The sequence below is a fragment of the Sphaeramia orbicularis genome, chromosome 22 (genome assembly GCF_902148855.1).
Source record: "Sphaeramia orbicularis chromosome 22, fSphaOr1.1, whole genome shotgun sequence".
NCBI classification, from domain to species: domain Eukaryota; kingdom Metazoa; phylum Chordata; class Actinopteri; order Kurtiformes; family Apogonidae; genus Sphaeramia; species Sphaeramia orbicularis.
The window spans coordinates 20,830,610-20,854,743 of record NC_043978.1 but is presented as its reverse complement, the minus strand read 5'-3'; the positions used below and the strand labels follow the sequence as shown (position 1 = coordinate 20,854,743).

General features: G+C 37.8%; 1 protein-coding gene across 1 annotated transcript; it reads right to left on the bottom strand.

Moving 5' to 3' along the window:
- Window positions 1-19,866: 19,866 nt before the first annotated feature.
- Window positions 19,867-24,134, bottom strand: prlh2r (prolactin releasing hormone 2 receptor). The gene is made up of 2 exons (XM_030125956.1): window positions 23,210-24,134; window positions 19,867-20,190 (listed from the first exon to the last, which is right to left on the bottom strand). Exons 1-2 carry the CDS (start codon window positions 24,083-24,085, stop codon window positions 19,867-19,869), a joined length of 1,200 nt encoding a protein of 399 aa, XP_029981816.1. The 5' UTR covers window positions 24,086-24,134.

The window sequence follows — 24,134 nt, the reverse complement described above, 5'->3', positions numbered from 1 at the left end:
GACGAAAAACTGTATTTTACACCAATTATTTACATGTATTGATAGAATTAATGGATCAACAGGTATTAAACCGTTTATACTGATAGATGATTTTAGTCGCCAGTGGTTGTTTGGGTCTCTATGGGTGAAAGCACTCTATCTAATTCACACATAGTTCCACAAGGCTCTATATTGGGTCCTAAATTGTTTATAATGTATATTAATGATGTCTGTGAGGTTTTGAAAAAATCAAAATATATATTTTATGCTGACGATACCAGCCTCTACTGCTCGGGGCAGGACCTGCAGCAGCTCATATTCATGAAAAAATGGTTTGACATCACCGAACTTTCAATGAATCTGAGTAAAACAAAATATCTGATGACCATGAAAAGATGACAAACTGTATTTTACACCAATTAATGGATCAACGGGTATGAAACAGTTTATATCAGTGGATCATTTTGGTCGGCAGTGAATGTTTGAGTCTTTATGGGTTAAAACATTGGGGAGCATTGAACAGAATACATTCAGATTCCATTATGAGTCATTAAGAAGAGCTACTTGAACAGGAGTTATTTCACAACTAACCTTAAACTGAGAAACTAGTCTTACCTAGTTAACTGATAGTATATAGTAGTTTATATTGATATATGGTGCAGCTGCAGTTATTTGTTGTTTATTTTGATGTCAGATATTTGGTGTTTTATTTTATTTTTTTGTTAGCTTCACAATTGCCAAAGTCATACATTATATGGACAAAAGTATTGGGACAGGTTGAATTCAGGTGTTTCTTCTCTAACAGGGGCCTGGGCTACAAAACAATAATGACAAACATAATATAATTTTATATTGTGATAATTATCATTGCATTAGTTAGTTTGGTTTAAATTATCTTTGCTTCCAAAATGCCTCACAGATGGTTTTGACTTAAATTCTCTCAACAGTGATTTTTTTTTGTTTGTTTGTTTTTATTTCTGTTTTATCCATGACTACGATTTTAAATGTTCTACCTCTAAAATATTTTTTGTGTTCTGACTATAAATTAGAATTTTCTGCTACAAAAGCTATTCTGTGTAATCCTAATACAACTAATCAATAATACTATAAAGTAGCTGCATCACTCAGGCATGTTTTTTTTTAATATAACATGCATTTAATATGTATAATCTAGTTTTGTTTCCTTCCGTCTGCACAGAAACCAATAAATTCTTGTCATTTTGATCATTTCTGAATATAAATCACCTGAATTCAAGGGGGAAAACACACAGATCATCGACTATTCATCTAAACTAATCACAATCATGTACCATTTTCCCTCATTGCCTCAAGCCTTTTTCATTTTGATTCTCCTTTTGTACTTCACTCACCTCCTTCGACCTGGAATGATTACGAGCCCGTTTTGTCTGGCGTGCTGCATAGATCACGACAAGAAAGACAGGAGTGTGAGCATCTTGAAAGCACAAATGAGGAGACGTAATTCATATAACTTCAGGCCTGGGGATGAATATGTATGAGGCCCGTGGCACTACTCAATCAGGTTATGAGGCTTTAAATGACACAGAGAGGTAAATCATTTGCACATTTAACAGCGAGCGAGTGCGGAAAGTGTTAGAAAGTTCAGCTGCTTCAGTCCACTCATTATTTAGCTGTAGTGTGTGTAGGTGTGTGTGTGCATCAGTAGAATTTACTAATGACTGGGCAGAGACTGTGTGTTTATCACATCGCTCCCAGCATTGGTATCATTTTAACCCAAAAGACCCAGTGCTACTTTTGTGGTAGTTCCTAATTGAATTTTTTTCTCTACATTTAAGCTTTCTTAAAGGAGTGATGTTTTGCTTTTTTTAATTGGAATTATGCATTTTAAAACATTTCCCTGTGGTCTACATAAACTGTAAATGCTCTGCTTGGGTCTGAATTCTTCATTAATTCAACTCCACAGGTCCATCTTCAACCCTATTTCTGAGTAATAACACCAGAAAGGTTGTTTTGAGCGCTGGCCCTTTAAATGCAAATGAGCCACTTCATGCCCCGCCCCCTCCAGGTTGTTGGCTGTGCTGTGCTGCTCTGTCCTGTTCAACCAACAACTGAATATTTTAGTTAATCGGCTCGAAGTTTGGACATATTTTCAGTTTTTATTACAACCACTGCTGCTGACAAACAATTATGTCGTACTCAGCAAAATGTTCATCGGAAGTCTTGACCTTATATGTGTAAATGTCGTGAGGTAACTAGTTCATCAAATGTAACAAAGAAGGAATTGAAACCGGTTGTAGAAATCCACTCAGTTTTTGCCAAAATGAATATAAAGATGGCTTTGCAGCACATGGAGGGTTCAAATTCAAACTTTATGAACTATTAGGGTCCAAATACACAAATAAATGAACCAAATACTAATAAAAGTGGGTTTAGCAAAATATGACCCCTTTAAGGGATTTGTCACTATTTGTTATGAAATAATCCTCTGTATTTTGCGTTTTTCCTGTGAAAATCAGGCATTTTCCAATATTTAATGTACTGATCATATAGATGTTCATAAAAGCTCAGATTAAACTTAAGGGTAAATATACCCAAAAAACAGAGAAAACTGAAGAAAAAGTGACTTTTTCAGTAAAATATATCATTAACTGAACATAAAACAAGTGTCATTGATCAAACTCCACTGGTTTTACTGGTGATTCAATGTTGTAGAAGATGACGGTGTTTCCACGTTCACTATGGAGCCTCTTAACGTCCAATTCTGATGATGTATGAAAAGATGACAAACTGCATTTTACGCCAATTATTTCCATGTTTTGATAGGATTAGTGGATCAACAGGTATTAAACAGTTTAGATCAGTAGATGGTTTTGGTCGCTGGTGGATGTTTGGGTCTTTATGGGTTAATAATCAACTAAACATATAAATGCACGACCACTGAAATCCTCCACAGTGAAAACTTCTCATTTTTAAAAGGTACATGAGGCCTTTTAGAGACATGGTGTTCGCAGACATGTGGAAAGGTGAAGGAAGGCGGTAAATGTGTCCTTGTGTCATGTGAGTGAGGTATGTGATTTATGCTGAGTGCATGTGGATTTCAGAAGTGGTCCTGGGGTGTGGAAATTACACACCTGCAAGATGTAACTCGGTTCAATTTTCCACTACTCTCCTTCCCTTTTATCCTCTCCTGCCCTCTCCTCAGCTGTGCGCACCAGACCTGCCACAGCGGCTCGACATCTTAGAAAGATTACTGTAAAAATGTGGTGCTGCTTTTCATCAAGGAGAGTCAGACAGGCTGCACCGCATTCAATGTGTTGAAGCAGTAATGAAAAGGCTAAGTGTGTGGTGTTAAGTGATATCTAGTGGCGAAAATGTGAATTGCTCACTGAACTGTAGTGGCCGCTAAAACCATGAATGTGTCAAGGGATGGTAATGTACCTTAAAGAGGCTACCGTACTTTCCGGGCTATAGAGCGCACCTGAGTATAAGCCGCACCTGAGTATAAGCCGCAACCACCATATTTTAAAAGAAAAAAATATTTGTACATATATAGGCCTCACCTGACTATAAGGCGCAGGTGTCCACATTGTGACATGAGATATTTACACAGAAAGATGGTAAACAGAAAGATTTTTTTAAAACTGTTTATTTCCATACTTTAACTGCTTTATTCCAAACAGTGCCTGTAACACGGCAGTAAAACTGCAGTAACACAGCTGGTTAAAAAACCCAGAAAAGTCATTGATCGCTATCTTCATCTTCCCTCTGGGCATTGAAACCACTGCAGTCGTCTTCTTCAATGTCAGAGTTGAACAGCCTCAGAAAGGCTCCGTCACACATCTTCTCAGTCTCTCTTCCGTTGTTGCTCTCAATGGCACTTACGTGCAGCAGCTCTATTTCCTTCTTGGATAAACAGATCTTTTAACTTAAAGGTGTGGGAGACTTTCGTACCAATTTTTCATCAAATCTGTAAAACCTCAGTCATAGCCTAAGTATCACAAATCTGTAAGTCTTTCTGTGATTACTCACCTGAATTTCTTGCATTACAGTGAACAATTTCTTAGTGCCATCCACCATAAACAGACCATATGCTTACAGAGTTGGGAGGTAACTCAGACATCTTCGGAATTTTGTCGCAATGTGCATTGTGGGAAGCGAAGGCTCAACCATATGATATTATACGGATGAAACAAACATGACGTGGAAACAGCTGAAACACGGAAATAGCTGGAGGAATATGCACATTGGGAAGGGAGGTCCTGTCATTTCTGCCTCGTGTCTGTAGCAGCTGCTGCTGCCAGACAGCGGACCAAACCGGCATTTCCCACAATGCACGTCGTGACAAAATTCTGAAGATGTCCAAGTTACCTCCCGACTCTGTTTGTAAACATATGGTCTGTTTATGGTGGATGGCACGTCAAAATTGTTCACTGTAACGCAAGAGATTCAGGTGAGTAATCACAGAAAGACTTAGAGATTCATGATACTTAGGATATGACTGAGGTTTGACAGATTTGATGAAAAACTGGTCACGAAAGTCTCCCACACCTTTAAAAGTTGCATCATATGCATTTCTTCGTGTGTTTTCCATGATGGGTTTGCGCAAAATGATTGTTAAAAGTTGAGCTTAAAACTTCTCCTCTTCGCATCACCTCTTCCACCTGTCTGTCTCACTTTTGCACTTCCTGCTAGAGCGCCCCCTGGAGGCCGTTAGCCCGTAAAAATCTATACTACACTCTATATCGTTGGATAAGCCACAGGGTTCAAAGCGTGAGAAAAAAGTAGCGGCTTATAGTCCGGAAAGTACGGTATATGTAGTATTAAGTGGGGTACACAGATAAGGATTTTCTAAACCTGAAGAGATCTGTTCCAGACCCCACAAATGAAGACAAAAAAAAATCAGGCATTGAACAGTTTTGATTGTACCGTGTGTGGTGTGCTCCAATAATGTCAACACAGCACACCACACACAGAATGATTCTGTCCCACCACCGATCTAGAATCTAGTCCTCCAAGCAAGAAATCTTGCATGATCAAACGTGAGTCCTGAACCAGGTAACACCCCCCACCCCCCAAAAAAAAGGTCAGGTCGGCAAAAACATGTAGGGATGGGTAAAACAATAAAAAGAGTGAAGAATTTTTGTGGGTACGGCGCATTAAACGAAATGCGGGTGGGCAGCAGGCAAGGAAGTGACAAAATAAAAATTTGTGGATGAAAATAATTTGCAGGATATTTAATGATGATGATCATCGAATTTGACCGTGGTTGATCCACATCCGGTTTTATTTTGAAGTGAGCTTCGTGTCTGTTTACATCCAGCCACAGATGTCATTGAGCAGCACATATTAGAGATTTAATGATGACATGACCTTAATTTTAAAGCAAGAGACCTTTCGGGTAACGCCCCCCCCCCCCCCCCCCCTTAATTGAAAAGATGGATGATGGTTTCTTTTTCTTTTTTTTTTTTTTGATGAACCTTAATTCAAAACTGAAGAGGTTTTCTTTTTTAGGTATATGAAGCTTTATATGTTCAAACACTTTTTTTTGGATAAATGCATAATTTTTGATGTTGCTCAATTTTATTTTGAGACACTTTTTTTGTAGAAGTCTATTTTTTAGGAGATTACTTTATTTTAAAAAATCAAACAAGTTTATTTCTTTGTACAAATTCTTTTTTTTTAAAGTTTATTTTTTTAGGAGATTTTTTTTTCATGCAAGTGTATTTTTATTTAAGGGTACATTTATTTTTTTCAGATGCTTCTGTTTAAATAAATCACAATCTCCGTTTTTTTCTTATAGTGGATAATTTTTTGGGCTGTTGCCCCTCTGGGCCACCGTACATAATATATCTATTAAAATGTTTGTGATGTCTTCTTTCCTGGTTTATATTTGAACTGAAGTCAAACTTTGTCAGATAATCCAGAACATGGGCTTGTTTTTCCTCCAGAAACTGAGGAAACTATTAAGTCATTACTTATCTGACATTCAGGATCAAAACTCCCAGTAAATGGATGTTTTTTTCTCTCCTTTCAAGACTCTGCCCTCTACGGAAAGCTGCACCTCCACCTCCTTTTTTTCTTTTCAGAGTTTACAGAGAATGAAAACTACACAAAAGCATGTGAAAGCCTGTAAATTGTTTTGTTTTTTTCTGCACAAAAGGCCCTGCAAGGTTATTGCAAATTGTGGTGTTTGTTGCTCCCTGAGTGGTTTTGTATCGTTTGAGAGTACGAACAGACGAACATCAGAACCACAGCGTAATCTGTGAAGAACAGTTTTCTGCACATATTTGTCTCGTGATGCAACATACGAGGTAAAATGAGGTATTCTTCTGCACATTTCAAAGTTCAGAACATCAATTGCAAACTTTTAATGACTTGAAACATCCTCCCACCTGGTATGTTCGCACATACCCCTCTGTACGTCCCCAAAGTTGGGACGGTATAGAAAATGGAAATGAACCCTTTATCGGGCAAGTGACTATTTTTGGTAATTTCCACAAACACTAAATATGGGGCCAATCCCATCCCTCAGTGAGGTCAAAAAGCACGTTTGTTTGATATAACGCAAGTGATTCAGAGAGATTTTATAGACATTTTGAAGCTGGAAATAGTGAATCTGAGTGAATTTTATCAGTTTATGACCTTTTAACAGTTGTTTTATTGCATGTGTTTACTTTTTAGCAAGAACTGCTCAGATGTTTTATGGCAAGAGGAGGGTGACTGTTGTCTCGGCAACCGACAAGGAGGTAGATGATGATGTCCAATAACACACTAAGGTGGAAATGTTGAATTTCGGAGTATTTCAATGAGTGCCCTATAAAGGGTTAAAAATTAAACCAGTGATATTATTATAAGTCTATAGATTCTACATTCAGGATGATACGTGTTCCAGGGATGTCCACGCATATTTCAACACAACCACATTCTGCACTTTTTACTAAGGCATGGGTGAGGAAGACGAGGATGAAGCTGCTGGAACGGCCTGCCATTACAATCTGCCTCCAATAGACAATATGTGGTGCATTTATATCTAATAATTCCACTGTCAAACTTAAAAAAAAAAACCCACAAAGAAAAACCCCCACAAAAAAACACCTAAAATTATCATTAGCGTTGATAATAAAGAGCTCTAAAGTTAGACAAAAGATGCAAATGTATTTGATTGTTGAGACATGAGAGGAATATACAACTATACACAAGGGAGTAGGTTTAACTTTGACATTGGTGGAGACACAGAAGTGCTCCTGAAAGTTGATATTTTTTTGCATTTGCAATCATAATTTCATGTCATGTAGAGCTGATCAAACAAGCAAACAATCATAGTCAGAAAAAAAATTCAGTAATTGACATGTTTAGAATGCATATCTGAATGAAACAGACACATGTACAAGTGACACCACTGATATTCAAATCCATCTAGCTGACGTGACCCAAGCAGAACAAATGCCAAACATATTGACAACATACGCTAGGTGTAGTTGTCCAACTAACAGATTCCTTTTACAAGTAGATGGAGTGACAGCGGGGATGGCCAATTGCATGTACATTAGCAAAACTGCAGAGCCAGTCAAAGCGCTGTTTAGGTTAGAGGCAAGACTTCTAGCAGAGACTGATGATTTACCCTTTGTGTGCCGTAATCATTGACTAAACACTACAGACAGCGGTTGTATTGATAGTGACTACACAGTAGTGGCTGGATATTGATAGGGACGTGTCCCTAGCGTCCCTACCCAATTCTACACCCCTGACTATACAACTACAAAAAAAAATTAATTCAAAGACCTTTTCATGTATAGAACGTATTTTTCTCTATATATAAGATCTTTCACTACTCTTTCTCTCTACTACTTCACTAAAGATGGCCATGGCTCAAGAGGTAGAGTGGGTCATTCAGTAACTGAAGGGTTGGTGGTTCAAATCCTGCTCTGTCCTAGTCGTGTGCTGTTGTGTCCTTGGGCAAGACACTTAACCCATCAATGTAAATCTAATCCATTATTACTCATTCTAAAATTTTAGACATTTTAATAGAGGTGAGGATGGAAACGTTAGACAAAAGTCATTTTATAAAAAAAATTTTCAATACGTTCAAAGGTTAGAGTTGAACAGCCCTTCTATGTCTCTCTTTCCGTTGTCACTCTCAATGGCACTTATGTGCAGCAGCTCTATTTCCGTCTTGGACAGACACATCGATTGGTTTTGACTTAAAAGTGGCATCATATGCATTTCTTTGTGTGTTTTCCATGATGAGGGTTTGTGCAAAATGATTGTTAAGTTAAGCTTAAAACTTCTCCTCTTCGTATCACCTCTTCCACCTGTCTGTCTCGCTTTTGCACTTCCTGCTAGAGCGCCCCCTGGAGGCCGTTAGCTCGTAAAAATCTACACTCGTGCCGCATCATTGAATAAGCCACAGGGTTCAAAGCGTGAGAAAAAAGTAGCAGCTTACAGTCCAGAAAGTACAGTATATGTAGTATTAAGTGGGGTACACACATAAGGATTTTCTAAATCTGAAGAGATCTGTTCCAGACCCCACAAATGAAGACAAAAAAAATCAGGCGTTGAACAGTTTTGATTGTACTGTGCGTGGTGTGCTCCGATAATGTCAGCATAGCACACCACACACAGAATGATTCTGTCCCACCACCGATCTAGAATCTAGTCCTCCAAGCAAGAAATCTCGCATGATCAAAGAGTGAAGAATTTTTGTGGGTACGGGCCTGGGTAGAATTAAACGAAATGCGGGTGGGCAGCAGGCAAGGAAGTGACAAAATAAAAATTTGTGGATGAAAATAATTTGCAGGATATTTAATGATGATGATCATCGAATTTGACCGTGGTTGATCCACAGCCGGTTTTATTTTGAAGTGAGCTTCGCATCTGTTTACATCCAGCCACAGATGTCACTGAGTAGCACATATTAGAGATTTAATGATGACGTGACGTTAATTTTAAAGCAAGAGACCTTTCGGGTAAACGCCACCCCCCCTTAATTGAAAAGATGGATGATGGTTTCTTTTTCTTTTCTTTTTTTTTTTTTTTTTTGATGAACCTTAATTCAAAACTGAAGAGGTTTTCTTTTTTAGGTATATGAAGCTTTATATGTTCAAACACTTTTTTTTTTTTTTTGATAAATGCATAATTTTTGATGTTGCTCAATTTTATTTTGAGACACTTTTTTTTGTAGAAGTCTATTTTTTTAGGAGATTATTTTATATTAAAAAAACATACAAGTTTATTTCATTTATTTGTACAAATTCTTTTTTTCTTTTTAAAGTTTTTTTTTTTTTTGGAGATTTTTTTTTTCATGCAAGTGTATTTTTATTTAAGGGTACATTTATTTTTTCAGATGCTTCTGTTTAAATAAATCACAATCTCCGTTTTTTTCTTATAGTGGATAATTTTTTGGGCTGTTGCCCCTCTGGGCCACCGTACATAATATATCTATTAAAATGTTTGTGATGTCTTCTTTCCTGGTTTATATTTGAACTGAAGTCAAACTTTGTCAGATAATCCAGAACATGGGCTTGTTTTTCCTCCAGAAACTGAGGAAACTATTAAGTCATTACTTATCTGACATTCAGGATCAAAACTCCCAGTAAATGGATGTTTTTTTCTCTTCTTTCAAGACTCTGCCCTCTACGGAAAGCTGCACCTCCACCTCCTTTTTTTCTTTTCAGAGTTTACAGAGAATGAAAACTACACAAAAGCATATAAAACCCTGTAAATTGTTTTGTTTTTTTCTGCACAAAAGGCCCTGCAAGGTTATTGCAAATTGTGGTGTTTGTTGCTCCCTGAGTGGTTTTGTATCGTTTGAGAGTACGAACAGACGAACATCAGAACCACAGCATAATCTGTGAACAGTTTTCTGCATATATTTGTCTCGTGAAGCTACATACGAGGTAAAATGAGGTATTCTTCTGCACATTTCAAAGTTGACAACAACAATCGCAAACTTTTAATGACTTAAAACATCCTCCCTCCTGGTATGTTCGCACATACCGCTCTGTACGTCCCCAAAGTTGGGACGGTATAGAAAATGGAAATGAACCCTTTATCGGGCAAGTGACTATTTTTGGTAATTTCCACAAACATTAAATATGGGGCCAATCCCATCCCTCAGTGAGGTCAAAAAGCACGTTTGTTTTATATAACGCAAGTGATTCAGAGAGATTTTATAGACATTTTGAAGCTGGAAATAGTGAATCTGAGTGAATTTTATCAGTTTATGACCTTATAACAGTTGTTTTATTGCATGTGTTTACTTTTTAGCAAGAACTGCTCAGATGTTTTATGGCAAGAGGAGGGTGACTGTTGTCACGGCAACCGACAAGGAGGTAGATGATGATGTCCAATAACACACTAAGGTGGAAATGTTGAATTTCGGAGTATTTCAATGAGTGCCCTATAAAGGGTTAAAAATTAAACCAGTGATATTATTATAAGTCTATAGATTCTACATTCAGGATGATATGTGTTCCAGGGATGTCCACGCATATTTCAACACAACCACATTCTGCACTTTTTACTAAGGCATGGGTGAGGAAGACGAGGATGAAGCTGCTGGAACGGCGTGCCATTACAATCTGCCTCCAATAGACAATATGTGGTGCATTTATATCTAATAATTCCACTGTCAAACTCAAAAAAAACACACACACAAAGAAAAAAAAAACACCTAAAATTATCATTAGTGTTGATAATAAAGAGCTCTGAAGTTAGACAAAAGATGCAAATGTATTTGATTGTTGAGACATGAGATGAATATACAACTATACACAAGGGAGAAGGTTTGATTTTGACATTGGTGGAGACACAGAAGTGCTGCAAGGCAGTACTCCTGAAAGTTGATATTTTTTTGCATTTGCTATCATAATTTCATGTCATGTAGAGCTGATCAAACAAGCAAACAATCATAGTCAGAAAAAAAATTCAGTAATTGGCATGTTTAGAATGCATATCTGAATGAAACAGACACATGTACAAGTGACACCACTGATATTCAAATCCATCTAGCTGACGTGACCCAAGCAGAACAAATGCCAAACATATTGACAACATACGCTAGGTGTAGTTGTCCAACTAACAGATTCCTTTTACAAGTAGATGGAGTGACAGCGGGGATGGCCCATCACATGTACGTTAGCAAAACTGCAGAGCCAGTCAAAGCGCTGTTTAGGTTAGAGGCAAGACTTCTAGCTGAGACTGATGATTTACCCTTTGTGTGCCGTAATCATTGACTAAACACTACAGACAGCGGTTGTATTGATAGTGACTACACAGTAGGGGCTGGATATTGATAGGGACGTGCCAATTCTACACCCCTGACTATACAACTACAAAAAAAAATTAATTCAAAGACCTTTTCATGTATAGAATGTATTTTTCTCTATATATAAGGTCTTTCATTACGCTTTCTCTCTACTATTTCACTAAAGATGGCCATGGCTCAAGAGGTAGCGTGGGTCATTCAGTAACTGAAGGGTTGGTGGTTCAAATCCTGCTCTGTCCTAGTCATGTGCTGTTGTGTCCTTGAGAAGACACTTAACCCTTCAATGTAAATCTACTCCATTATTACTTAATCTAAAATTTTAGACATTTTAATAGAGGTGAGGATGGAAATGTTAGACAAAACTCATTTTTATAAAAAAAAAATCTTCAATATGTTCAAAGGTAGTCAATTATGACATTTTTATTATATATACATATTTTAATGTAAGTAATTTTCTAATCATTGCAGCATATCAATAGATTTTCTTGTCAGTTTTCATTCTGATTTCAATACATAAACGATAGAGTGTTTTCCTCATATATAATTTTATTTATTATTATTGGAAAGTATATATTTGACTATACTTTATTAAATAATTCACATGTATTTCTAAGTGAGACTGCTTTTAAAACATTAGCACAGATGAACAGTATTTTGCCTTCATTTTCTCTTTTTTTTTTTTTTTTTTTAAATCTTTACTTCCACTGTGTTTGTTACTTTTTTTGCACTTCTTAAATATTGTAATGAAGACTTCTTCTTTTTTTTTAATGCAAACTTGACATTTAAACACTGTGATGGTGTTGACTACTGTTTTGTCTTTGTCAAATGTCAAAGCTGCAGCACAAAATGAAACAAAAGGATTAAGTGCCGAGCTAAGATAAAGAAATCCATTATTTACACGTCTTTTTTTTTATGTCATTATGAGCACAAAATAATTGGAGCGAAAAGGGTTATCATGAGTGAGTAGATCTAATACTAAATATGACACAGGAGGTATATAATTAGACTTTATATGCTTATACTTGGGCATCAGATAAAAAGGTATTATGTGAGGGTTGGTGTTAAAAGAGCATTAAAACAAAATGAAGACACATATGCAGATATGAGCAGTTCATCAGGTTTACTGAAGGACACTAAAGGCGAAGACACACCAACCCAATTTTTGGCGGTCAGGCGTCATCAGGCAGTCTGGCGAAGTCGGTGACATGAGTCTGTTTGGTATGTTTCGTGCAATTGGCCATCATTAATGCCGTCATCAGTCTTTTCGGTCAATTCAACATGTGTAATCGGCCACTACCCGTCGTTCAGTCGGACCGATCTGATTGGTGGAGGGATAGACCTTAACTAGTGAATCAGTGAAGGAGAAGTTTCCATGTGAATCCAGCTATGCCAAGGTGCTTAACAATATCATTAGTCACTTTTCCATTGGACATCTGCGCAAAACTTCGCCGATATTTACTAAATGTCGAAAAAAACAGAAATGTGTAATGTGCGTAACATGGCGACGAACGAAAATATGGTGTTGATTTACAGATATATTCATTATTATTATATATTACCTCTCTATCTTGTACTAAATTAAAAATTGATTGGGTTTCCTGGTGTGTCCACACATACTGCAACATGTTTCTTCTTCTTCTTTGCTTGTTGTAACGTATGTCAACATCCGTTTTTTTAATTCATCTGACTCCAATTGCGAAAGAAGGTCTTTCCTTTGCAGTTTTGCGTGATATACCACTTGTGCTATGCCTGAAAAACCACCTCTTGCCAATGTATAAAACTTTTAATCGAAAAATTAGACTTTTGGCAAAATTGTCGTTTTTCCATTAAGTACATTTTTATGCACAAGTTATATTTGCGCAATTTGAGGGTCAATGGAAAAGCGACTAGTGTCTTCTATAATAGTCCATTCACTGCTCATATTGTATCTGAATGAGTGCCAGTCAGTGTTGCCTATGGACTTCATTCATTCCGTGAAGTGAACACTGTTAGCATTGTTAGCATAGTGCGATTTCTCCTTAGTTTTCGCCTGCGACATCTTTCTTCTTCCACAAGAAGAAGCCCAAGAGCTGACAACAACAGTATTTTCTTATTACCAGCCATCCGTTCAACAAGTACAACAACAACAACCCTTCTGGACTACTCAAAACTCTACTGACAACAATGACTGATGACAGTGAGCTCTGGGTTTTGGTCTAGAGAGATGTTACGTCATTTTCCGGTTTTACATCTTACGCAAGTGCAGAACGTATGCTGAAGTTGATAGTTGATTTGGTGTGTTCTTCACACTTTTTTCGACCACGTCGGTGAGATGGGAGCCAACTGATTAGTTGGGCTACCTTTTCTGGCAACGACTGGCAGTCAGGTTGGTGTGTCTTCACCCTTAGACTATGTTCAGACAGCAGGTCTTAATGCATAATTCAGATTTTTTGGTGAACTACAGTTTTTTTCTGTACTTGTTCATATTATCATTTTTGAGATATGAACTGAATGCAACCCTGAAGTGACCCGCATGCGCAAAAGAGGTCCTGATGTAATACGTGACCATGCAGGCACGCACTGTGTTTACAGAAATAAATAGGTTTTTCCCACCACTCCTCCTCCTGGGACGCAGAATTGTGATGTTTGTCGCATTTCAACAGTCACTTTTCCATTGACCCTCAAATTGCGCGAATATAACTTGCGCAAAAATGTACCAAATGGAAAAATGACAATTTAACCAAAGCTCTTGTTTTTTCGATTAAAAGCTTATGTGTGGGCAAGAGCTGGTTTTTCAGGTGCAGTGCAAGTTGTATATCACGCAAAACTGCAATGGAAAGACCTTTTTCCGCAACTAGTCTTGTGAATTAAAATAACGGATGTTGACAGACGTCACAACAAGCGAAGAGGAAGAGTCTTAAAAGAAACATGGTGCAGTATGTGTGGACACACCAGGAAACCCAATCATTTTTTAATTTAGTACAGGATAGAGGGGAAAAATATAATAATAATGAATATATCTGTAAGTCAACATGATATTTAGGTTCGTCGACATGTTTATGGAATGACTTCTCGTGTCATCTTGCAATGATAAATAAATAAATCATCGCATTTGGGATTTAATGGAAAAACCACACTTATGTTTTTTTGACATTTATTAAATATCGGTAAAGTTTTGCAAATATGTCCAGTGGAAGAGCAATTAATGACGCGAAGGTCGGATAAATGTGACATAGCCATTCAGACTGAAGTCGCATTGCAAAATATCAGAAACGTATTGGATTTAGGATCACGCATGATTGTGGCCTGGGTCGGATTTGAAAAAATTGGATTTGTGCTGTTCAAACTATCGTTAACAGATCGGATACAGGTCACATACGGACAAAAAAATCGGATTTGGGCCACATTTGCCTGCAGAATGTAGCCAAAGATTATAGTCGGGGATGGACTTCAGGGGGTAAAAGGTAACGTCCAAGAGTAAAGTTTAACACAACAAAACACAAGGAAAGGGTGAAACACACAGCTGGAGATTATTATCATACAGGGTGAAGACTGAACAGGAGAGAAAGAGGGAAACTAATGACAGAGGAGGGAGTGAAGATAAAACCATGGCATCAGTAAACATTTCAGTTAGATCGGTGTAATGCCATGTATGCATGTAGCTGTGTATCTGGAAAAACTAATACTGTTATTTTTTGTGTGTTTTTTCTTTTCATTCACAATAAAACTCTTGTTTAGGTCTCTGAAAGCAATTATTTCTGAACATTTCTTTTCCCAAGAACTTTATTATAAACCACAACAATACAATCAAACATTGCATACAATAGACAATAGATACTATACAAAATATATTTAAAAAAGGAAAAAAAAAAGAGTTATTGAAAGGGGAAAGGGGATGTAATTATTGTAATTTAAAGAATACTGGTCCAGACAGATCCTGCCTTCAGGTTCTGTTGATCAGCAGTGAGTGGGTGCACCTGTGTTCCCACCACAGCTGAGGGTAAGTGTCCTGGGTGGGAGTGGATATAAGGAAGTGGACACCCACTGTTCAGGTTGGCTGATGCCTCTGCAGAGTCCACAGTTCCATTTGAATCTCCCTGCATTAAATCAGCAGGGAAGTCTGATTTGTTGTGTTTTTCCCTCCATTCATTTGATTTCCACTTGGTCTTTGGTTTTGCAGGTCTAAGGACTTTTCTTGTTTTTTGGTTATTGTTTTAATAGATTCATGGGTAGTGAGGGTTTCCCTTTTTGGCCTATATTCGTATAGTGTCTTTGTTCGTTTCCCTCAGTTCTATTCCATCTCTAATCAGTGTTGAATAATTAAAATGAATTATAGGCTTGTATGAAAATTAATTTCAATGTATTTATTTTTTTTCCAAAAAATTATTTGTTTGAATATGAAATTTAAGGTCCATTATAAATGGTATCTTAGAACTTGTTTGGTTAAAAATGTGTTAAATTAGAAAAAATATAATTTGTAATATGGGTCCAAAAAGAAAGAGAACAAAGCCACAAATAGAATGGATGACGAAGTGATTCTGATTCTGGATAATGCAATGTACATGTATTTTTTATTTAAAGTATTTGGAACGATATAGTTTGGTTAGTTATTTCTGAAAACTCTATCCAAAAACTTGGTTTCCGTGCTTACATGTGGACGAAGGAAACAGAGTTTTATGACTCTGAACGTCACAGTATGCAACAAAAACTGCATCAGTTTTGCTTATCTTAACCCTAACCCCATGATGATGGTTTACAGTGTATTACAGGAGGTTCACAAAGATGAAAACAATCTGGTGTGTACAACGTCATTATTGAAAACAGAGGCAGTCAAATACCTGTTTATATAAATATCAGTTATGTGTATACACAGTCTGAATTCAAGCACAAAATCATACAATCAAGTTGGTACAGGATTAGGAGTACAGAAGAATATGAATATGTACAACAATTACAAAAACTGACCAATAAAAATGTACTTGCAGAGTTGATTTGAAAGCTCATATTTTCACATAAAATATCTACAAAAATTTACAGTAATTATAAACCTGCTGTTGTTAAGGTTTGATAAAGATATGGAGTCCCACTCCTTGTGCCTTTGGGAACTTATGTCAAAAAGAAAATGCACTGAAGCCAAGAGTCAGCAGTGATCTGAGCTGGGGGCGTCGCTTTAGGCCCTATCACTTCAATGCCACAAACCATGCAATTCAAAAAATACATATATATATATAACACTGCACAAGCATAGATCAAAAGATTTTACAATTTTGTGCAAGATTGCTGAGGTGCATTTTAATCTTTTTTTTTGTTTTGTTTTTTTGGTCAAAACAAAATTAATGCAAATAACAAACGTGTATTAGTTCCTTGTGAAGCAAACATTCTTTTACGGTGATGGGCAATGACAGTGGTTTACATTTAGCCATCACCAAACTGGTTTTTTGGAGCCTGAAGTGACCATTTTTGGACAAAAGGAGTAGAACTGCTGCTTACTGACTGCGTCAAAAGATGAACTTGGTATACTAATGTCACTTCATCATCTTTTTAGTGTCACCTATAAACCACAAAGGAACTGTGTTCCAGGAAAAATGGGTTTTATTAATGTATTGGTGTGTTCGCCTGAGACAGAAAACATTCAAGCTTTTATTTGAGCTGAGATCTGATGGACCAGATTACCTACACTGGTTTACAGTTTTGTTTTTAGAAATGATCTGCATCAGGTATTAAATCTTACATACTTTAATAAGATCAACTGGAAAACAACTTACAAAAGCACTGATTAGCCGATGTTTTACATGCATATGATAAAGTGCTATTACACATATAGATTTTTACATTTATACAATAAATTTATAAATCTTCCACCTAGAAAGAACCTGAAAAGTGAATATATTCTAAGGTGCAGACAGTGGATCTGGTGGTTCTGAGACAAACATTCCTTGTGTAAAACCCATTCTCTCTTTAATCACAGAATTTCCCATTTTGACTCAAGAATGAGTCTTGGAAACTACATCCAACCAGCACTCTGATTTAATTTTTTACTGTTCAGCCCACTTCTGGTCAAAGGGGTATTGGAATAGTTTTGTCGTCTGTCTGTCCATTGAACGACATTGTTGGATTATCTGAAGAATACATTGAGATATCTGCACCAGATTTATACTGTGGATGCATCTTGGCATGGAGCAGAAGTCTATTGAAAATGGGTGACCATGACCGACTTTTTCAAGGTCAAATGGCCTTGTGCAGTCTGAGTACCTTCAAATATAAATATGTATGTAATAAGTTCTACACAATCTAATCAAAATTATAGGGCAGTAACTTTCAACAGAATCTTACACTATATTTGGCTGAGGGGTATTAAAAGAGCGCAGCACATTGTTTCTTTCACTGACTCAAACTTGGTCAAATTTCACTACTTGAATTCTGGGGGAATTTTACCAGTAGACCAGTGTTATCAGAGGGTCCAAATAAAATGGATGAGATCAGATTAAATCCTACAAAACACAACTATTGACTCTTCGACTTCCCTCTGAAAATCAAGAGTCTGCCTCGTTTTGGAGCAGACGTCTTCTTAAAACACAACTCTTGCATAATAAACCTTTAGTTTATCAAATAAGACAGATCTGATCTACTGCACATGTTGTTTTTCACTGCATCTGTAGAAAAAGTTGCATGATTCCGATTAATTTTAGACCAGTGTTTCCCAACCTTTTTGAGCCACGGCACATGTTTTACATAAGAAAAATCAAAAGGCACACTACCAAACAAAAATGCCACAAAAAGTATATTTATTGAAATATAAGTAGGGATAGGAATCGATAAAAATTTAATGATTCCGATTCCATAATTGATTTTGCTTAATCTGATTCCTTATTGATTCTCTTATCGATTTTCATTGGGTGAAGGAATAAGAGTACAAACAGATGTGTTTGCATCACTTGTCTTTTATATTTCCATCTCTGCACAGAATAATAACAGATTAGGCCGGGCCGGTTCGGGGGGGGGCGTGCAGTGAAAGTGAAACTTAAGACACTTTACTAATTCCTGTGTCTCCAGCTGTTGTGCACCTCATTTCCTCTCCCCTTACCTTCAGAAACTTTTATTTGAGGGGGTACGACGTTTGTTGCCCGCACCGGAACTGGGCCCGGATGATGGCCTGGTGTTCACTCTGCCGCTAGATTCACAAGTGTTGCTAAGTAGTGTATCAAATATGTGATATTCCTCTAAATGAATCACATGCTGTGGACAAATGTTTGAGCATATTGGAGGGATTCCACCCTTTTGAAGAAATGGAAGGTTTGACAGTGTTCCAGTGGACCTGATGTCGTCTTTTTGGACCGTTTCTGCTTCAACACCTTGTTGGCTACATTCTGACCAAAACAATGCAGCGTGCACGTGACGTCATCACACATGCGCAATGAAGGGGGAATCGACAAGCAGAATCATTAAGCAGGCAGGCAAAGAATTCCAAGGAATCGAGCTACACATCCCTAAATTCAATGCAAACGTAGTCTCAGTTTATTTACTCAGTGTGAAACTTGGGCCTGTTTAGTTGAACACAAAGCTGATATTCTTACAGGAATTGAAGAAAGACACACAAATCTTCCTCAACAGCTCTGAGTCTCTCTCTGCTTTTGGACGGGGGGGTGGTATAATAGTATGGGAGACATATCCCCCCCTGCCCCAATCCAATACCCAGGGTTCATGGGTAAGTTGCTAATCCGTGCATCACTAGTCAGCGGGGTTTTATCAACAGAACGCACTGCATTGGGGCCAGTTCACTTTCACTTTTATTTTGCAAAGGGAAACAGGAGACTATTGTTGTAGAGTGGATCACTGGTCTGTACAGTCGTATGTATCTACATTAGCTACTCACTAACAGTACCGATCTGGTGAAAGTAGATAACACTGGGTTACAAAAAAATGGTCTTTGCAAGTTGTCTAGGTTTTTTCAACTGAATTAGGACCATTTTGCACCGCTAAATCCAAAAATGACATCTGTTTTTCTCAGTCAGGTCAGGTTTTTTTGCTAATTTGATTTTGAAAAATTTGATCTTCTCACAAAATTGATTACATTTTTGTGACTTTATCAGTTGATTTTTTATATAGTTCTCACCCAAAATAGGTTTTAAGAGGGAAAAAAATCATTTTCTAACAGGATTCCTGTTAGGTACAATGGTGTATTCACCGCAGATGTAGCAGAATACATCAGGCTTATTTTTGCAAGATTTTCTAGTCAAAGCCATTTCATTCACCTGTAATATTAAAAAAAACAATCATAAATTGGCAAAAGTAAAATCCTCAGAACTCGTTTATTGCAAGAAATATGAAAGAATTTTGTATCATATGATGTGAAAATGCCCATAAATGTAAGCAAAAATGTTAAAAAGCCAATATGTAGCATAGTTCAGAAAGTTGACCTGATTGAGCAAAATTAATGTGATTTTTGGATTCAGCACACCAAAATTATCCTAAATCAGCTCAAAAAACTTAAACAATAAATTTGTTGTTAACCAGTGTAATCTTCCACAGCACACCTGATGATTTCTCACTTATGTGCCACAGTGCACTGGTTGGGAAAGACTGTTTTAGACTGAAGAAAACAATGTACCAATTTTCATTCCAGCTGAGAAACAAAACACCAGTTGTTTCACCTGGAAAACAACTTAAGCATAATTATCAAGAGGAACAATATTATTTACAGTAGCACCTGGTAAATCTACCACAGTGGACATGGTGTGAAGACGAACTGCTCTGCGTGACACAGTCAGGATGCTTGTCCCTTGACTTTTGCCCTTCCCTCTTCTCCGGGACAGAAAGTTGGTAGGGCACATGTAGGACAGGAACTTATCGTGCAACGAGGCGTAAATAAAGGGATTGTAGCAGGCGGAGCTCATGGCAAACAGGTGACTGGACACCTGGATGACATTTACGTAGTTCTTCCCCAAGATGGAGAAGTCCGTGTCCAGATCACGGATTAGATTCACCACCTGGAAAGAAAATGTGTTAATTCACTGGGATTTACGCAATCAGTCCATCACATTCACGTAAATGAGTCACATAATATAAACATCACACTCACACTGTGTACAAATCAGGGAGTTTGGTTTGATGAATCATTTATATCTCAACATCATACTGAAAAAACGTCCCTCCATCCCATTTATTCTACACAAGTGTTGCTGCTGCTTCGTCTCCTAAACCACAATTGATCGGTCTGCTCTCAGATCCATATAATACTCTCCACTCCATCCAATATAATGAAGTTGCTCTCATTTTTGATCTGTAATTAGTTTCATAGCATGGTATCCTGGTAAGACACCTGGATGATCCAAAGTGATAAATACTGAGAGTGAAAGAATCAGCTGCTCCATGACAAGTATCTGCTGAGAATCAAGAAGGAAGAAAGATAATCTATATGAGTGATCTGTCATCCAATAACCTCGTCTCCTAGGAACGTGTTTTAGACTCCCAAGATCCACAAAAGATATCTACAAGAAATAAAGTGAACTTACAGTGTTTAATTGTTGAACTGGATTAATTTGCCTGTAATTGAACCCAAGGTCTCCAGTTTTTGTTTTTTTTTTACAGTCCTTTAATTAATGATTTGATTTCTGTGTAAATTATGTCTCTGTTTTTGATGTATATCCCATTTCTTTGTGTGGAACCAAAGACAATCCAGACCTAACCTACCTGTTAGAGCCATAAAGAAATTTAGGTATAACTTTGCACATTGTGCCTCATTTAAATAGTAATCTACGGATTTTGTCTTTATATTAGGATCGTAAGATAGTTTTGCATGTAATCTTTTTCTAATATTAATTTAGCATCGTATTTGTAAATAATCAGCCAATCTGTGTTATATTAGTTCTATCCTGCTAACGCAAGCTGACCATCTGCTGTAAAGCAGAGCTAAGTGTAGTAAAGTGATGTGAGGACACCTGCAAAGCACATGTTCAGAGGGGAGAGACTTTCAATTAAGCAGGACAGAGAGCAACAGTATTTCTGACCGTTGTTGTCATCTTAGTAGTTTCTGTTTGGTTAATACTGAAACTTAATTTGGATATAGACTTTTTTTTTGGTAACCTTTCTTGATTTTTCCTTTTTCTTAAATAAAGAGAGATTGCTTTATAATCCACCTGCCTTTTTTGTCTTCCTTGTTTTGGATTATTCTTCGAAAGCACGACTGAGAAAACTTCATGTCCTGCAAGAAGTGGCAAAGAAGGTTTTGGCTTAACCTATCCATTTCACAGTCTTACGTTTCAAGTTTTGTACATTTATTCTGAATTCAGAAGCTCTGCCTCTGATTTCTGACCAAAAATAAATACTTAACACCTTCATCTCAAACCTCTTGACCTCACTGCAGCTCTTTTTGAGAACTTCTCTTTGAGTACTGATCTCATTGACTTTGTTTTTAAAGGTCCTTCACAAAAAAGTCAAGTGCCAAACTCCTGGGAGGCCATCTGATTTTCCACATTAACCACACCCACTTTGAATACTTGACCAATCATGCAACTGTTCTGCCCAGATGGTGTCGAGAACAAAATGATGCAATTTTGTTCTCACTGCCTCAGGAACAAGAAGAAAATTCTGTTCACTTGGCGTATGTAGCAGGCTTTATAGACATGTAGGAGGTGTGGTCTGTGTAAGCTGTTTTTTCCATATGTTAATGACTGAGGGTCATTACCATATGGACATTTTTAACTCTGTGTATCTCTCTGGATCAAAATGAATGAGGAAAATGTCATTCATTTCCACTGACTGCAAGAATTCATGTATCATTCAATTTTCTGTCTGAGGCTACGCTTATACATAGCCAGGTATCTGGCAAAACAGAGATTTTTCTCTGCGTTTGTGCGTATCGTTTACATGACAATGACGAACACGTACACAGTGATGGTTTCTAAAAACTCTGGCCAAAGTGGAGATTTTGGCAAATCTCTGTTTTCACGTTTTCATGTAAACAGAGGGAACCAGATCTTGAACGGACGTCACAGTTTTCAAAGGAAATTTTCTACCACTTCATATGTGATGATACAGTATAGGGGAAGAGGATGGAGCAGATAAGTGAAGTTACAAGTATTCCATAAGAAAACTAGAAAAGCAATCGGAGAGCGCAGACCTCTGCCTTGGCAGAGGTCTGTGCAAGGCAAGGCCCCCCCGCCCGATCACCACCAAAATTTTAATCATTTGTTGCTTGTTCCAGTATCAACATGTCCTGAAAATTTCATCCAAATCCATCCATAATTTTTTGAGTTATCTTGCTAACAGACAAACAAACCCCAATGAAAACATAAACTCCTTGGCGGAGGTAATAATAAGGAAGTTTGGTGCAAGCAAATGTTAGCATGTTAGCTAATAGCTGCCCACTGCATCTGCTTAACAGGATCTTTGTGTATTTATTTGATATACAATAAGGCTTTTATGAGGTGATTCCACATCTTCATACTTCATGTTTAGTTTTATCAGTCCTTTTATCTGTTCAGTTTAGTGGAATGTAAATAAAGTAATAATTTATATGTATGCTCATGAACTAAAGACAAAATATGGCTGAAAAACAGACCACAGCTGTTAACAACTATAGAACTAACATGACTCGAATCAAAAGAGTTCAAACCCTTTTCCATCTGCTCCGGTACATCAGAAAAGCAGTTTGTAACTGTAAAAAAAAAAGTTACCAGTTCATCCACTTGCATTGCATTGTACTGGTTGCATGTCTCAGATTTGTTTGGTCTCAAAACCAGGAAAACTACATCCCCAAAGATTTATCGAGGAAGTAATGTTTTGTTGTGATTTTTTTTTTTTTTTTTTCAGGATTCTGATTGGTTAATGGTACTCGACCGTCTCACTACACTGCCATCTACAGGCTTGGCATGCTCTTGCCGGTGGAGATATACAGGGTCGTGTAAATGCAGATTTTTCTGAAAACGGTCCCATCTACGCAAGGTTTTTTTTTTTAACCAAGAGGGGGAATTATCCATTTTCTAGCGTGTATAGCCTGATGTGTACCTGTAAGGGGAGCCAGGAAAAAGCAAAGCAGAGAACAGACACCAGCAACAGGTAGAAGGTTTTCCTCCTCCTTCTGCTCCAGGCAGCGCGAGCACATCTCAGCTGTGGACACGCTGTCAAACCCAACGCAGTCCTCTGTTTCAGCTGATGTGATATAGCACAGTAGGAAATGGAGACAGCAGCCAAGGGGACGAAATAAGAGAAGAAGAGAATAAAACAGGAGTAGATGATGCGGCCTTGTTCCTGGCCGTCCCAAAACTCCTCGCACACGGCCATCTGCATCCCAGTGGTGCGTAGGTCGAGGTAGACCGTATGTAATGCTGTAGGTGTGGACAGAGCCAGAGAGGACAGCCAGATCAGGACCACCAGACCCCAACAGAACTGGCAACCTGCTCTTTTGCGGATGGGATAAGCCACAACGACGTAACGGTCAACGGCGATAGCCATTAGAGACAGGACCGCTGCGTAGACGGCTGCAGACTGCATGACCGAGACAAAATGACACATGTGAGCTCCAAATATCCAACCACGCTTGTCAAAAGCATAGGACGCTGTCAAAGGAACGCAGAAGATGCACATGACCAGGTCGACCAGGGCCAGATTGCTGATGAGGAAGTTTGTGGTGTTGTGTCTTTTGTTGTTGTGCCATATGAGAAAGAGCAGGAGGACGTTGCCAGAACAGGCCACGAGGACCACGGCCGAGTAGAGAGGGATGAAGAGGAGTTTAAGGTCGAAGAGCAAGTCCAGACCCGAGAAGGGAGGAGGGGAAAATGACGAGGCTGAGAAGACTGGCAGAGAGGCGTTACAGCAGGAAAAGGGAGAGGAGTCGGATAAAGACTCCGGAGTAGAGGAGTTGTAGACAGAAGCCCAATCCATAACCACTGAGAAAAGACAAAATAAAACACAGTGAATAAACACGGATTTA

Bases quoted from the DNA above. Each gene is read 5' to 3' on its own strand.
- prlh2r (XM_030125956.1), bottom strand. From the start codon at position 24,085: ATGGATTGGGCTTCTGTCTACAACTCCTCTACTCCGGAGTCTTTATCC. The intron at 20,191-23,209 runs GTACACATCAGG...TTTTCTTTCCAG, and splicing joins TTTCCTGGCTCCCCTTACAG to GTGGTGAATCTAATCCGTGA.